Source organism: Mesoplodon bidens, assembly GCF_964165515.1.
Source record: "Mesoplodon bidens genome assembly, chromosome: X".
Taxonomy (NCBI): Eukaryota; Metazoa; Chordata; class Mammalia; order Artiodactyla; family Ziphiidae; genus Mesoplodon; species Mesoplodon bidens.
The window spans coordinates 463,945-478,586 of record NC_138163.1 but is presented as its reverse complement, the minus strand read 5'-3'; the positions used below and the strand labels follow the sequence as shown (position 1 = coordinate 478,586).

The window sequence follows — 14,642 nt, the reverse complement described above, 5'->3', positions numbered from 1 at the left end:
CGACCAAGAGGGAAGCGGGAAGGTCTCGCACGGGTCCGTCCTGCGGGCTGCTTTTCCGGGGGCCAGGGGAGGCCGGGAGGGTTGTTAGCAAGCTGCATCCCTAACCGACTAAAGGAGGGCGGGGACGGTCAGCGCCCGGGAAGGGGGTGGAGACGGCCGCGACAATGGCCGCCCCCACGTCCCTAGGGGGCCGCCTCAGGCTGCCGCAGCGGCGCGCACTCAACCCGCGGGGCCGCGCTGAGCTTCCTGGGGGGCGGGGCGCGTGCGGCTCCCGCGCACGGATCCCTCGCGGACCTCAGCACCGGCAGCCGAGTTGCGCCGCCCGCCCCGCCCGCCCCACCCGCCCCGCCCCGCCGCTCTCCCCTCAGGGCCGTTGGCGAGCAGGCGCTGCCCGCAGAGCCGCGCTGGTGCTGGGGCCCGGGCCCCAGCAACCCTCACGGGAGACAACCCGGGGAGGCGGTGGCCCCCGTCGGCGCGGCTGGGGCGGGGAGGGGCCGGGACTCTTTGACGCGGCGGAGGGGTCGGGCTACGGCCGAAGCGCCGCCATCTTTGGTCCAGTGCGGCGGCGGCGGCGGTGGCGGCGACGACGGCGCCGGCGGCGGTAGTGAAGGAGGAGGAGGAGGAGGAGCCGACGGGCGCTGACACCGAGGCCTGACCATGGACGAGGAATATGATGTGATCGTGCTGGGGACCGGCCTCACAGTAAGTGCGGCCTCTGGTGTCCGGGGCTCCGCATCACCCTCTCCTCCCCGGGATGCTGCAGCCCTCGGCCCCATCCTTCCATCATTGCCATCGCGGCGCTGCCGCCCCCGGCGTTCGTGTCCCCGAAAAGACAGCCCCATGCCCATCCCCCCTCGACGTTGCTTCTACCCACTGCCATGGCCCATCTCCAAGAAGCGGCCCCTCTTCTGGCCGCCCCCCCCAACTCCCCGGGCCCCGACCCCTGGCCCCTCCCGTCCTCCCTATTCCGGCCGGCAGGGCCGGAAAGCGCACCCCCGCTCGCCCCATGTCTCCCGTTGCTCCCTGACCCCGCCCACCCGGCCCCCACCCAAGGCCAGCCCAGCATCACCTACCATCTTGCGCTAATTCTGGTGAGGATGTAGTAGTACTAGGACCGCCGGTGAGGTCGGGGGACCTCCCCAGGATGGGCCCTCATCCCGCCTCCCCGGGTTCTTATGGGGCCCGGGGACCCATGGAATGTTCCAGAAGGAGCAGCAGTGGGGGCAGTGATCACATTCCCGTTACCCCACCCCGGTTTCCCGTGGAGACCTCAGGCTGAGTCGTATTTGCAGCCTTTGTCCTTGGGCTGGTGACAGTGACTGGTGAGGGTGTTTACCCTCCCCCAAACCCCCTCGGACTGCTGCCTTGAGAGATGCATCCCCTTCAGCCGGGTGCAGAAGCCCCTCCCGTGGCTGGGAAGGCTCACGGTCAGGGGCTCCTCTTTGAGGAAAGAGCAGCCCAGGGTGGGGCCTGGGATTTCAGTACCACGCTAACTAAGCCTTTCTTTGCTTCCCTTTTGGGTCCCTTTGGCTGTGCAGCTAGGCCTTCCCTGTGGTTCATTGTGTTTTATCTGGTTTTTTGTGGGGCTCTACGTAGGTAGATGATTTTCTTGGTATCTGGGTTGCTGGAAGACCATGCGTGTGTCTGCTGGATACTCTCTTCCTTGTTCACCTTTTTGCGTAGCAAGGTTATGAAAGGAAACCGTGGTCAAATGAAGCACCACCCCCAATTTTAGGCCAGGCGACCAGCCACGGATGGAAGGAGCTGTCCGTGGGGCACAGTCCTTCCAGCTTTGCTCTCCTCTCAGGGTTGGGGTGGGGAATACATCAGGGCTGCTGGTGGGAATGTGGGCAGGTAGGAGTGCAGTGAACGTCGCCCCTCACCCAGGAATGTATCCTGTCGGGTATCATGTCCGTGAACGGGAAGAAGGTGCTGCATATGGACCGGAACCCCTACTATGGGGGCGAGAGCTCCTCCATCACCCCCCTGGAGGAGGTAGGGTGCTTGGGCCCCAGGCCCATCCTTGTTAACCTCTCGCGTGGGGTGTAGAACGAAGCAGCTCCCCAGGTTTTCTGGGTGGGGGGTGGGGGCGGGAGGGGGGGTCCTTGTGGTGCATCTCTGTCTCTCTCTCCTGCCTGCAGCTGTATAAGCGTTTTCAGTTGCTGGAGGGGCCCCCTGAGACGATGGGCCGGGGCCGAGACTGGAACGTTGACTTGATCCCCAAATTCCTCATGGCCAATGGTGAGGGAGATGAAGGAGGTATTATGGGGGGTGATTGGGATGACCAGAGGAGGGTCAGGCTCCAGAGAAGGGCAGCCAGACCAGCTAGAGCTTCTGGAGTGAGCCACGCTGACTCTGTTGCCTTGCCCACACCACCTCGCAGGACAGCTGGTGAAGATGCTACTGTATACAGAGGTGACACGCTATCTGGACTTCAAGGTGGTGGAGGGCAGCTTTGTCTACAAGGGAGGCAAGATCTACAAAGTACCGTCCACCGAGACCGAAGCCTTGGCTTCTAGTGAGTGTGGGTCCCCTGAGCCAGGGAATCGGGTTGGGGGGGCAGCTGTCCAGAGCAGGGCGCCCCTTGCCCAAGGTCACATTCCTCACGCCGTACCAGAAGCCCCTTGCTCTGTCATCCCTCTGTGCCCTGGGCCACGCCTCCCGCTGGTCGCCAGGAGGGGAGTCCGTGTGCGCAAGGGGCTCCACCTCGTTAGTGGAACGTCCCCAAGTGTCGGAGCCGGGAGGCCCTCAGAGCCTGTCCAGCCCGACTCGCTCTTCGTACATATGGAGAAACTGAGGCCAAGAAGCACAGAGGGGTTAATCTGAGGTTACGTGGGGGTCAGCAAGAGAACTCAGCTGGGAGCTAGGGTGCCCGCTTGCTCCGCCTGCTTGGTGGGATGGAGAGTTTCATTGTCTGTGGTGCAATGATTGTTTTCACGTTGCTCGCGCAGACCTGATGGGCATGTTTGAGAAACGGCGCTTCCGCAAGTTCCTGGTGTTTGTGGCAAACTTTGATGAGAATGACGCCAAGACCTTCGAGGGCGTTGACCCCCAGAACACCAGCATGCGTGACGTCTACCGGAAGTTTGACTTGGGCCAGGATGTCATCGACTTCACTGGCCACGCCCTGGCGCTCTACCGTACCGATGAGTGAGGGGAAACTGGCATGGCAGACCCCCCCTCGCCCGGCCCTCACCCTGCCCTCCCGGCCCCTGCCTGCTGTTCTCTTGGCCCACGCCTCTCGTACTCAGCCTCGTGCTCGCTCGCCTGTCGCCTTTTCTGTCCCTTCCCTACATTTGACCCGTGGTCTTCCCCCGGCCATTGAGGGTGGTGGGAAGGCTGGCCTGGTGCCTGGGTGGGCCGAACTGCAGGTCCTGCTGTTGGAGCCTCTTCTGACCCCATCCCCCCAGCTACCTGGACCAGCCCTGTCTTGAGACCATCAACCGCATCAAGTTGTACAGCGAGTCCCTGGCCCGGTATGGCAAGAGCCCGTATCTGTACCCACTCTATGGCCTTGGCGAGCTGCCCCAGGGCTTTGCAAGGTAAGGGTGTGGCTTCGGTCGGTTGGCGGTCCCAAGAAGGACTGAGGCCAGCGATGGAAACGGCCCCCTTGGGTATCTCCACAGCCTTTTGTACTTTCCCACTGTGGTCCTAGTTCATTTCACAGCATCCTTGGGCGATGGCACCACAGCGGGATGTTGACGTGCAGAGTTGAAGAACCACAAATGGGGCCTGCTTGGCGCCTGGCCTGAGTCAGGCAGCGCTAGGACTGGGCACGGGGCCTGGAAACCTCGAGTCGGCTTCTCCAGAGCCCTTCGTTCTGTTTCCCAGAACGTTTCCGTGAGGAGCCCCCCTCACGCCAGCCCTTCGCAGAACATTCTGGCGTTAAGCTCCAGAGAAGAAGGAGCACTCCAGGTTCAGTCCTGAGTTTGTGGCAGTGACAAAGTTGGGAAGGACCACCAGGTCTCCTGAGCTCTGCCTGCCTGGGGCCGCCTTCCCTGCAGCCTCGTGCTGGTAGGGGCAGGTGGTGCAATGTCACTGGTCCCCGTTTGTCCTGGGAGGGCACCCTCACTGTCACTCTCCCCACCACAGGTTGAGTGCCATCTACGGGGGGACTTACATGCTGAACAAACCCGTGGATGACATCATCATGGAGAACGGCAAGGTGGTGGGCGTGAAGTCCGAGGGAGAGGTGAGCCGTCCCCGCCGCGCAGGCACGCTGGTCTGGGCGGGATTCGCCCCCTCCTTAGAGGCGCTCTTCCCAGTGACCCTGGCTCTGCTGGGTCTGCTGCTGCTCGGCTCTGAGGGTCTCAGGCTGGGGACCAGGGCTCCAGAAGAAGACTATGTAGCCGATCCTGTTGGCAGACATCTGCGTATCAGGGCCCCCCTCCCCGAGGTGCAGGAGGAAGCTGCACGTTGTGGGAGCGTCCTGCCTGCTGGAGCTGCCAGCCCTCATTGTGAGTCTAGGCCCTGAAACCCCGAGGGGTGTGATTGGATAGGGACAAGGCCTTTTGGTGCTTTCATAGGTGGCCCGCTGCAAGCAGCTGATCTGTGACCCCAGCTACGTTCCAGACCGCGTGCGGAAGGCTGGCCAGGTTATCCGTATCATCTGTATCCTCAGCCACCCCATCAAGAACACCAACGATGCCAACTCCTGCCAAATCATCATCCCCCAGAACCAGGTCAACAGGAAGTCAGGTAGGCCAAGTCCCACGTGACTTCCTCCAGCGTGTTCTCCTTGGTGTGGCTTGTGCCCCTCCCCCTCAGCCTGGGGGCTGGCTCTCTGCCAGATCTCTCCATGGAAGAGCAGGGACCCACACTGCAGTCCCCGTGACCTGATGTTCTAGGGATTGGCTGGCTTGGCCTCTTCTCCTCTGTGAGGGTGGCAGCTTGGATGCTGCCTGCTCTGCAGGGCTGGGGAGGGTGGGCGGGCCAAAATTGAGCTCGGCCCCCCACATGCCTGCGTTAATGGAGCCCTTCCTGTGGGCAGACATCTACGTGTGCATGATCTCCTACGCACACAACGTGGCCGCGCAGGGCAAGTACATTGCCATCGCCAGCACCACGGTGGAGACCGCAGAGCCCGAAAAGGAGGTTGAGCCGGCCCTGGAGCTGCTGGAGCCCATTGACCAGAAGTGAGGGGCTGGGGGGCTGGGGCTGAAGCTGGGGGGAGAAAGGAAGCCAAGGAGCCGGAGGGTGGGCGTCAGGGAGGGCAAGGCTGGCTGGTTGTGAGACCTGTCTCGTCCCTTCCATCTGCCCGTCAGGTTTGTGGCCATCAGTGACTTGTACGAGCCCATTGACGATGGTTCCGAGAGCCAGGTAAGCCACCTGTCGCGGCCCTGGCTCCTGGCTGCCCGCCCAGGGCCCCAGCCCAACTCACCTCAGGCCCCGGGCGCTGGCTGTTTCCAGGTGTTCTGTTCCTGCTCCTATGATGCCACCACACACTTTGAGACAACCTGCAACGACATCAAAGACATCTACAAGCGCATGGCAGGCTCCGCTTTTGACTTTGAGAACATGAAGCGCAAACAGAACGATGTCTTTGGAGAAGCTGACCAGTGATTGCCGACCCCCGCCGCAGCCCCTGGTGCCCTCTGCCCCAACCTGAGCCTGTCTTCCTCAAGGGCTGGGGAGATGGGCGTGGCTGGGCACCCCGTTTCCAGCATCTTCTGCTTCCCCCACCACATTCCTGTCATCCACCTCATTGATTCATTCACTGACCAAATCCTTAACCTTAGTGATGGTTTGGGAGACGGGGGGGGGGGGTTGCTTAGTATCCTCTTTCTTGGCCCTTCCTTATCCTGGGAGAAGGGGGTTCCTCTCCTTGTGTGTGTCTCTCCCCCCACCCCTAATTCTTCTGCTCTGTTCGGGAGGAACGTGGAGGAAAAGCTGACTTCTGCCCCCACCGCTCTTACCCCTGCTCTAGTGGCCTTTGGAGATGCCCCCTGCCTCCCCCCACCAGCTCTTGTGTGTTGGAGAGAAGGGGCCCTCCCAGCACAAAGTTGCAGTCCTTTCCCTACCCCACCCCTGTAATTTATTCTAATTTATTAACTTTGGCCCACCCTGTGTGAGAAGGGAGCACTGTGCCCCACAGCCTCACGGTGCTGCCTGGGGCTGTGGAGCAGCTACCCTGGCCTGGCCTTCCTAACCCTGGAGACCCTGGTGCAGCCTGGGAAGGAAGAGGGCTTGGGTGTGGCCCCATTGGAGGTTGATTTGGTTTTTGTTTCTTGTCTTTGTGTCTGCTGGTACTTGCTGAGAGAGAAAAGACATGTGAGCAAAGCAGAAGGAGGTGGGAAAATGGATCCAAACCCCATGTGCCCTGCCCTATTCCTTCCCCTTAGTGGTGGGAAACCCTTATCTTGCAAAGTGAATGTGTCCCCTTCCCCAACCTCTAGTGTATTTCACAGAAAACAAAACCTCCCAATAAAACTGTGTTGAAACCTGAGCCCAGATCGTTAGTTTTATTTCCCCAAAGCTGCATCTGGGGCGGGGCCTTGGCTCCCTGGGCTGTCCTGCTCTCCTACCCAGGCTTGGGACTGCGTGTGGCTTAGCTTTGCTCCTGATGGCTATAAGAGGTGACTTTCTTCATCAGGAAATTGCAGAGCCCCTGAACTGAAAGGGCCTATACAGAGGAAACAGGTCACATCACCCTGCCCAAGGGGTCAATGTGAGAGGAGTCCAGGGAGAGGGGTCTGGCCTGGGGTGGGGGCTGAAGTGGAGGAAGCAGAAGCGCAGGCCCAGCCTCATGGCCTGGGGAAACGCGGGGCTGGGGCCCAGTCTTGGGAGGAGAGTCAAAGCCAAGGAAGCAGGGGGAACCGGGACGCCCTCAGGCAGGGAGGCAGCGGGGGGGGGATTGGGATCTGCCCTTAGACTGAGATCAACATCGAGGAAGTGAATGGCCCGGGGGCCCAGCCTTGGGGTCAGCAGAGGGAAGCAGGACTGCTTCCTAATCGTACCGGCGGTTATTGTTGAGGAACTGACGGGGAACCTATAAAGAAAGGGACCGGCGTCCAGCTTCCGGCGGCCGGCGGGGCGGGGCCGCTAGCGGGACGGGGCTGGGCGGCGCGCAGTCATGTGCCGGGGGCGGGGCGCGGTGGCAGCGAGTCGCCCGGTAGCCGACGTCACGGCGCTGGAGTCAGTTCATTGCACGGCCGCTTCCACAGCCGCCGCAGCCCGTGAGACTCGGCCGGACCGCTGTCGCCGCCGCCATGGCTCAGTACAAGGGTGCCGCGAGCGAGGCGGGCCGCGCCATGCACCTGATGAAGAAGCGGGAGAAGCAGCGTGAGCAGATGGAGCAGATGAAGCAGAGGATCGCGGAGGTGCGGGCCGGGCCGGGGCGCCTCGGGGCATGCGCGCGGCCCGCCCCCCGCGCTCTGCTCCCGCTGCCCGGGGTCGCGCGGGGCCCCGGGGAGCCCCGGGGAGCGGGAGCAGAGCCCGGGCGGCGAGTGGGGGTGGGACCCTTGCTCGCTGATCTCTAGTAAGGGGCGGAAATGAGCCGGCGACAGTCTGTTCATCTGTAAAATGGGCGCAGAAGGCTGAGAGGAGGTGGGTTGTGACAAGCCTCCAGCAGGAAGGAGCCACACTCAGTGGTTACATTTTTCGCATTGGGGCGACTCTCGAGGGCACAGAGTATTCTTTGGCCCTTCAGCCCTGAGAGTCAGGCTCAGAGCCAATGGATATCAGGAAGGGTGGGCCCCAGCCAATCCACCGGACTCATTCTGGAGCCCTTTTCACGGGACAAACGCAGGCAGGAAGGTCTGGGGTGCTTGCGGTTCACTAAGGGCTTCAGTGAGTGGCCAGTGGCAGTGGGCCGTCAGGAAGGAAGGAGCCCTCCACTTAGGCCTTTGGGGGAGAGTCGGTGGAAGAGCAGGGACTCGGCGCAAGGGGAGGGCAGGCCTTAGGTACTGTGGCAGCCGGGCCCAAGGAAGTGGCTGCATGCTGCGGCCCAGTGCTGCCTCGGTTTACACTTGTGCCCCAGCCCCACTGTCTCAGTGCGAACTCAGTGGCGGGACGGAGGTACATTTCTCTGCTGGCCACCTCCTGTGGAGGCTGCTGGCCAGAGAGGGACCTACTTGGTACCAAGTGGGATGGGACTGGGCTGGAGTGAGGAGGCCTCGTGGGACTCTGTTGGCAACATCTGGGGCCAGGAGGGACCAGCATTGCTCGGTGAGGGACCAGGCCGCCAGCCACTCTCTGCTCCCTCCTGGCACTCCTTGCCTTGGGTCTCCAGAGCTTCAGCTTAAGAGCTGGGCGTGAAGAACACCAACGGCAGGGAGGACCCACGGCTCCAGACCACTGAGTGAGCTCTGGTTCCCAGCGGGACCTGTGGAGGGGCCGGAGCAGCGCAGATGGCCCGGGGAAACAACCCCACTTGGTTCCCGCGGCACCGGAAGAGCCTCTCACAGCCCCGTGGAACCTTCCATCAGTCAAGGGAAGGGGACATGTCTTTCCCAAGGTCACATCATAGTGAGACTAGGGACACACCTGGGACTAGAACCCAGGTCCCCACTTGCATGGTGGGGTGGCAGGTGGCCCTCACTGCTGCTTTCCCTCCCGGACAGGAGAACATAATGAAATCCAACATTGACAAGAAGTTCTCTGCGCACTACGATGCCGTGGAGGCGGAGCTCAAGTCCAGCACCGTGGGTGAGCAAAGCGCTCGTGTCCCCACTCCCGGGCTGAGGCCGGCTGCACGGCTGACTCTGGGTGACCGCCTCTTGCCCCCGCGTCTCCTCACCTCGCAGGTCTTGTGACCCTGAACGACATGAAGGCTAAACAGGAGGCCCTGGTGAAGGAGCGGGAGAAGCAGCTGGCCAAGAAGGAGCAGTCGAAGGAACTGCAGCTGTGGGTCATCTCCTCCCAGCCAGCGGCCTTCCCCTCCGGATGGAGCTCGTGCTTGGGGGCGGGTCTGGCTGGTCCTGCACGTGGAAGGGGAGGGGGACCCTTTTTCATCATCAGAGCCCTGCCCATGAACCTGAAGTGCCCTGGGCCAGTAGGACTCCTCTGGGCCTGCGCTGAGTGGGACCCGCACTGAGCACACAGTTGGCTCTGGGCCGGGGACATGTGTGACAGCCACCCATGCCTTGGCAGGAAGCTGGAGAAGCTGCGAGAGAAGGAGCGCAAGAAGGAGGCCAAGCGGAAGATCTCCAGCCTGTCCTTCATCCTGGAGGAAGAGGACGAGGCAGGCGACGAGGAGGAGGAGGCGACCATGGACGACGAGGAGCTGGAGAGGGAAGGTGGGGGCGGGCTGGGGGCGGGGACGGGTCCCGCCGGCAGAGCTCTGTCCTGGCATCTGGCTCTTAAGTGAAGAAGCACCTCTGCCAACAGCCTTGACTACCCGCCGTATTCGGGGTCCCGGACCTCACAAGTTGGGACAGGAGGGAAAGGGCCAAGCCTTCACCATGGCAAAGTTGAGTGGGGGGCTGGCTTTCGGTGGCCGACTGAGTGGGAACCAGCTGTGCGGTCCCTGGGCAGGTGTGTGGGGCTCGTGTGGCTGGGCACCAAACTTAATTCTGTTTGAATAATTTCAGTGTAAATTGACCCAACCTCAGAAAGTAAGCGGCTGCTCACTGGACAGTGCAGGCCTTGCCCAAGGGAACAAGGGGCCACAGGAATGACTCGGGAAGGCTGAGGCCACCGTGGGGCCCCTGCGTGCTGGGCACCCGCTCACGGCCGGGCCAGGGCCAAGGCAGACGGACAGGAGCTGGGCGCTGTCCCTGTCCTGGTAGGAGACACACAGGGAAGCATGTGTCTCGCCGGGGCCAAGGGAGGGGAGAAAATTGAGTTGGGCCTTCAGGGTGAGGGGAATCTAATTAGCACCCAGAGAGAGGTGGGTGGGGAAGCATGTAGAGTCAAGAGATGAGTGTGCCCAGAAGCAGAGCGGGCAGAAGTGGACACATGTGAGGACCGGGGAGGATGCAGTGCGGGCCTGAGCTGGGTTAGAAGGCGTGATGGCCAGGATGTGGTGGCCTGGGATCGGTGTTGGGGAACCAAGGCAGGGGATGGCACTGGGACCGCTCTGAGGGGAGCGGCCGGTGCTGTCAGGAGGAAGAGGCTGCCAGCCCCCCGGGGGAGACCCCTGGGGTAGTCTCACTACTATTTAGTCACAGTAACTGTCTAGTCATATTTGGTATCTAAAATATTCCCACGGGCAGGTCAGTTGCGTTTGGTGTGAGCTGCGCATCTGTATGGCAGAGGCCACCTTTGGGACAGCACGGGTCTGGGGGGAGGCTTTCAACCTCTCTGTGTGTCACTGGGGCTTTGTGGGTGCTTCCCTCCCCCTGGATGTTTGGTTTCCGGGGCCCGGCCATGGGTAGCTGGCGTGGAATTTTTGTAACTTGTCCAGGCGCTGGAACCCTTGCCCTGGAGTATGGGCTTGTCTTCTGGGTCGGTGGCTCTCAAAGAGTGCTCCAGGGACCCCTGGGGTCTCCGAGACCCTTTCGAGAGGTCTGCGAGGTCAAAGCCGTTTTCATAATTGTGCTAAGACGTTCTTGGCCTTTTGCACTCTTGTTCTCTCATGAGCGTGCAGTGGGTTTTTCCAGAGGTCACGTGACATGGCATGCCGTCCTCCCTCCGACAGCTGATAGAATGCATGTTTTCATGTTCTCGAGTCTTTGGCAGTTCCCAGACTTAATTTCCAATTTGGTGACTGTCAGTGGTTACAACCCCCGGGGACAAGAGCTCTCTGGGGTCCTTGGTGACTTGTAAGAGTGTCCAGCGTGCCGAGACCAGCAAGTTGAAGAATCACTGTTCTCGTTCATTTGTGCCCTAATTGGGGAAAGTGAGTCGCAGAGTCCAAAATGGCAGGCCTGGCCTGAGCCCAAGTGGGGCCTCTCCTTCCCTCCTCCCTGCGGGTTCTGTTAGTAGCAGCCATGGGACTTTGGGCTTCAGCTTTGTCTCCTGGTAAAAAGGAATGTTGTAACCTTTTGAGGCTGTCGTGAAGAGTGGATGAGACATCAGATGTGGATGTCCTGCCCCTCTGGTGCAAAGGACCTTCACTCCCTCTGGTGCTGGAACTGAGGCCTTAAGTCCCCTGAGGCGCTCCGGGTCACAGCTGACGGGGCAACAATTAGGTACCAGCCTCCTGTTCAGCTGCTGGCAGCGGAGACCGAGGTGAAGGCCCTTGGCAAGGGCGCCTTTCATAAAGGTTTCCATAGGTGCCGTGAAGAGGGCCGTGCGTCCCGGCCAGGACAGTCCAAGAAGCCTCCGAGGAGGTTGCGTTTGAGCTGAGGCCTGGGTGACAAAGGTCTGGGGTGCCCCGCAGGCAAGGGCTGTCGTGCCGCTGACCCCTGTGTTTCCTTTTGCTCCAGAGATCACCACAAAGAAGAGGAAACTGGGGAAGAACCCAGATGTGGACACGAGCTTCTTGCCTGACCGAGACCGGGAGGTAAAGGCGGCCTGCCCCCAACCCTGGCAGAGGCTTTTGCTCAGGAAGTGGGGCCCTGCGTGCCCCCTGGGCGGCCCTGGGCCTCCCTCCTTGGCCTCTTTCTCTTCCAGGAGGAGGAGAATCGCCTGCGGGAGGAGCTGCGGCAGGAGTGGGAAGCCAAGCAGGAGAAGATCAAGAGTGAGCACTCGTGGGGCGGGATGCACGCGGCCGGGGCTGGCAGCCACAGCCGCTCTCCTGCCGGCGCTGCTCCGGGCAGTGCCCCGAGCCCCGGGGAGCTGGCAGGGAGTGTGGACACGGGGGTCTGGAGGCCAAGCGGCAATTCTGTTTTGTAGGCGAGGAGATCGAGATCACCTTCAGTTACTGGGATGGCTCTGGGCACCGGCGTACAGTCAAGGTGACGCTGCGGGGCCTGCACCCCGCGCCCCAAGCCCCTCGCCCCTCGGGCCCAGCCTCCTTTGGCCTCGGTGGGAAGGAGCTGTCAATCCCTTGGTATGGGTGGCCCCTGGGGGTTCGGGGGGAGCAGAGAGGAGGGTTCCGGGCTTCCGTCCTCCGTTCCCAACTCCTCTGTTGGTTTCCCCACACGGTTTCCCTCTCGCCTCTTCTCGGGTCACTCACACAGATGAAGAAGGGCAACACGATGCAGCAGTTCCTGCAGAAGGCCCTCGAGATCCTGCGCAAAGACTTCAGCGAGCTCAGGTGGGGCTGTGCGGGCGTGCGACGGGGTGCGCCGGAGTCTGCAGCCTCAGCCCTGGCGCTCGGGACCCCAGGTGGCAGCTGCTGCTCATGGCACGCTGGGCGCTGCGCTCCTGAGAAGGGGGCTGGGCCCCCTTTCCCATCCCCCTCCCAGCATCACAGGCCTCCGCCTCCTGGCTCTGGTGCCTCGGTGTCCTTGGCCACCTGCTTCCTGGTCCTTTCTCCCTCAGGTCGGCAGGGGTGGAGCAGCTCATGTACATCAAGGAGGACCTAATCATACCCCACGTGAGTCCCTTCTCTGTCCCCGCAGCCCCGCCTGGGGCTGCGGGGAGGGTCTCGGGCCGTGGCACACCCGGGGGCTTCGAGGGGGGCCCTGCCTGCTCTGGGTCTTCGGCTCAGGTGGGCAGGGCTGGAGCCCAGCTTGCAGGCGGCCGAGATGGCTCACCTGCCGTCGCTTTCCTGCCCTCTGTTCCTAGCACCACAGCTTCTATGACTTCATCGTCACCAAGGCGCGAGGGAAGAGCGGTGAGTGCGCCTGGCCCCGCCCCCCGGCCACTTGCCCATGTCACAGGGCGGCAGCTGAGGGGGCCTGGCCTCTTGTCTCCTTGTCCCTGCAGGGCCCCTCTTCAATTTCGACGTTCACGATGATGTGCGGCTGCTCAGCGACGCCACCGTGGAGAAGGACGAGGTACGGTGGGCAGGGGCGCTGTGCGGGTAGGAGGGGTCCAGCCACGTGGCCCTGAGCCCTGAGCCACAGCGCCCGGCCCTCCTCCCATCCTCAGTCACACGCGGGCAAGGTGGTGCTGCGGAGCTGGTACGAGAAGAACAAGCACATCTTCCCTGCCAGCCGCTGGGAGCCCTACGACCCTGAGAAGAAGTGGGACAAGTACACGATCCGGTGATGTGGCAGCAGCGCGGCCCCCGCCCCTGGCGCTGTTGTTTACCGCCTTTTTCTTTTACGACAGAGATATACGCGTCAGAGCTGGAGCACCTGTTGTGCGTTTTTATTTTAATTGGAGTATAATTGCTTAACAATGGTGTGTTAGTTTCTGCTTCATAACAAAATGAATCAGTTATACATATACATACATCCCTATATCCCCTCCCTCTTGCGTCTCCCTCCCTCCCACCCGCCCTATCCCACCCCTCTAGGCGGTCACAAAGCACCGAGCTGATCTCCCTGTGCTATGCAGCTGCTTCCCACTAGCCGTCTACCTTACGTTTGGTAGTGTATATATGTCCATGCCGCTCTCTCGCTTTGTCACAGCTTACCCTTCCCCCTCCCCATATCCTCAAGTCCATTCTCTAGTAGGTCTGTGTCTGTATTCCCGTCTTGCCCCTAGGTTCTTCATGACCATTTTCCTTTTTTAGATTCCATATATATGTGTTAGCATACGGTATTTGTTTTTCTCTTTCTGACTTACTTCACTCTGTATGACAGACTCTAGGTCCATCCACCGCACTAGAAATAACCCAATTTCGTTTCTTTTTATGGCTGAGTAATATTCCATGCTATATATACGCCACATCTTCTTTATCCGTTCATCTGTTGATGGACACTTAGGTTGCTTCCATGTCCTGGCTATTGTAAATAGAGCTACAATGAACACTGTGGTGGTACATGACTCTTTTTGAATTATGGTTTTCTCTGGGTATATGCCCAGTAGTGGGATTGCTGGGTCATATGGTAGTTCTATTTGTAGTTTTTTAAGGAACCTCCATAATGTTCTCTGTACTGGCTGTACCAATTCACATTCCCACCAGCAGTGCAAGAGAGTTCCCTTTTCTCCACACCCTCTCCAGCATTTATTGTTTCTAGATTTTTTGATGATGGCCATTCTCACTGGTGTGACATGATACCTCATTGTAGTTTTGATTTGCATTTCTCTAATGATTAAAGATGTTGAGCATCCTTTCATGTGTTTGTTGGCAGTCTGTATATCTTCTGGGGAGAAATGTCTCTTTAGGTCTTCTGCGCATTTTTGGATTGGGTTGTTTGTTTTTTTGTTATTGAGCTGCATAACCTGCTTATAAATTTTGGAGATTAATCCTTTGTCAGTTGCTTCATTTGCAAATATTTTCTCCCATTCTAAGGGTTGTCTTTGGGTCTTGTTTATGGTTTCCTTTGCTGTGCAAAAGCTTTTAAGTTTCATTAGCTCCCATGTGTTTATTTTTGTCTTTCTTTCCATTTCTCTAGGAGGTGGGTCAAAAAGGATCTTGCTGTGATTTATGTCATAAGAGTGTTCTGCCTATGTTTTCCTCTAAGAGTTTGATAGTGTCTGGCCTTACATTTAGGTCTTTAATCCATTTTGAGCTTATTTTTGTGTATGGTGTTAGGGAGTGGTCTAATCTTATACTTTTACATGTCCCTGTCCAGTTTTCCCAGCACCACTTATTGAAGAGGCTGTCCTTTCTCCACTGTACATTCCTGCCTCCTTTATCAAAGATAAGGTGACCATATGTGCGTGGGTTTATCTCTGGGCTTTCTATCCTGTTCCATTGATCTATATTTCTGTTTTTGTGCCAGTACCATACTGTCTTCATTACTGTAGCTTTGTAGTAT

General features: G+C 59.8%; 2 protein-coding genes across 3 annotated transcripts; both read left to right on the top strand.

The window, feature by feature from the left end:
• The first annotated feature begins 357 nt into the window (after positions 1-357).
• Positions 358-6,445, top strand: GDI1 (GDP dissociation inhibitor 1). Of its 2 annotated transcripts, XM_081222217.1 has the most exons (11): positions 362-702; positions 1,888-1,995; positions 2,142-2,241; positions 2,384-2,518; positions 2,952-3,150; positions 3,411-3,542; positions 4,093-4,192; positions 4,527-4,698; positions 4,991-5,135; positions 5,265-5,319; positions 5,410-6,445. In XM_081222217.1, exons 1-11 carry the CDS (start codon positions 658-660, stop codon positions 5,560-5,562), a joined length of 1,344 nt encoding a protein of 447 aa, XP_081078343.1. In that variant the 5' UTR covers positions 362-657; the 3' UTR covers positions 5,563-6,445. The 2 variants fall into 2 exon arrangements, with proteins under 2 accessions (XP_081078342.1, XP_081078343.1); XM_081222216.1 differs by having other exon boundaries at positions 358-702; positions 5,265-6,445.
• Positions 6,446-7,175: 730 nt separating this feature from the next.
• On the top strand, positions 7,176-13,197 carry FAM50A (family with sequence similarity 50 member A). The gene is made up of 12 exons (XM_081222697.1): positions 7,176-7,319; positions 8,562-8,646; positions 8,745-8,844; positions 9,091-9,236; positions 11,310-11,386; positions 11,497-11,563; positions 11,719-11,780; positions 12,006-12,082; positions 12,310-12,364; positions 12,556-12,604; positions 12,697-12,767; positions 12,862-13,197. The coding sequence occupies exons 1-12, from the start codon at positions 7,209-7,211 to the stop codon at positions 12,979-12,981; spliced, it is 1,020 nt and encodes a 339-aa protein (XP_081078823.1). The 5' UTR covers positions 7,176-7,208; the 3' UTR covers positions 12,982-13,197.
• The last annotated feature ends 1,445 nt before the right edge of the window (positions 13,198-14,642 follow it).

Bases quoted from the DNA above. Each gene is read 5' to 3' on its own strand.
- FAM50A (XM_081222697.1), top strand. From the start codon at position 7,209: ATGGCTCAGTACAAGGGTGCCGCGAGCGAGGCGGGCCGCGCCATGCAC. The intron at 11,564-11,718 runs GTGAGCACTCGT...TCTGTTTTGTAG, and splicing joins CAAGCAGGAGAAGATCAAGA to GCGAGGAGATCGAGATCACC. The intron at 12,605-12,696 runs GTGAGTGCGCCT...TTGTCCCTGCAG, and splicing joins CAAGGCGCGAGGGAAGAGCG to GGCCCCTCTTCAATTTCGAC.
- GDI1 (XM_081222216.1), top strand. From the start codon at position 658: ATGGACGAGGAATATGATGTGATCGTGCTGGGGACCGGCCTCACA. The intron at 703-1,887 runs GTAAGTGCGGCC...CCCCTCACCCAG, and splicing joins TGCTGGGGACCGGCCTCACA to GAATGTATCCTGTCGGGTAT. The intron at 3,151-3,410 runs GTGAGGGGAAAC...CCATCCCCCCAG, and splicing joins GCGCTCTACCGTACCGATGA to CTACCTGGACCAGCCCTGTC.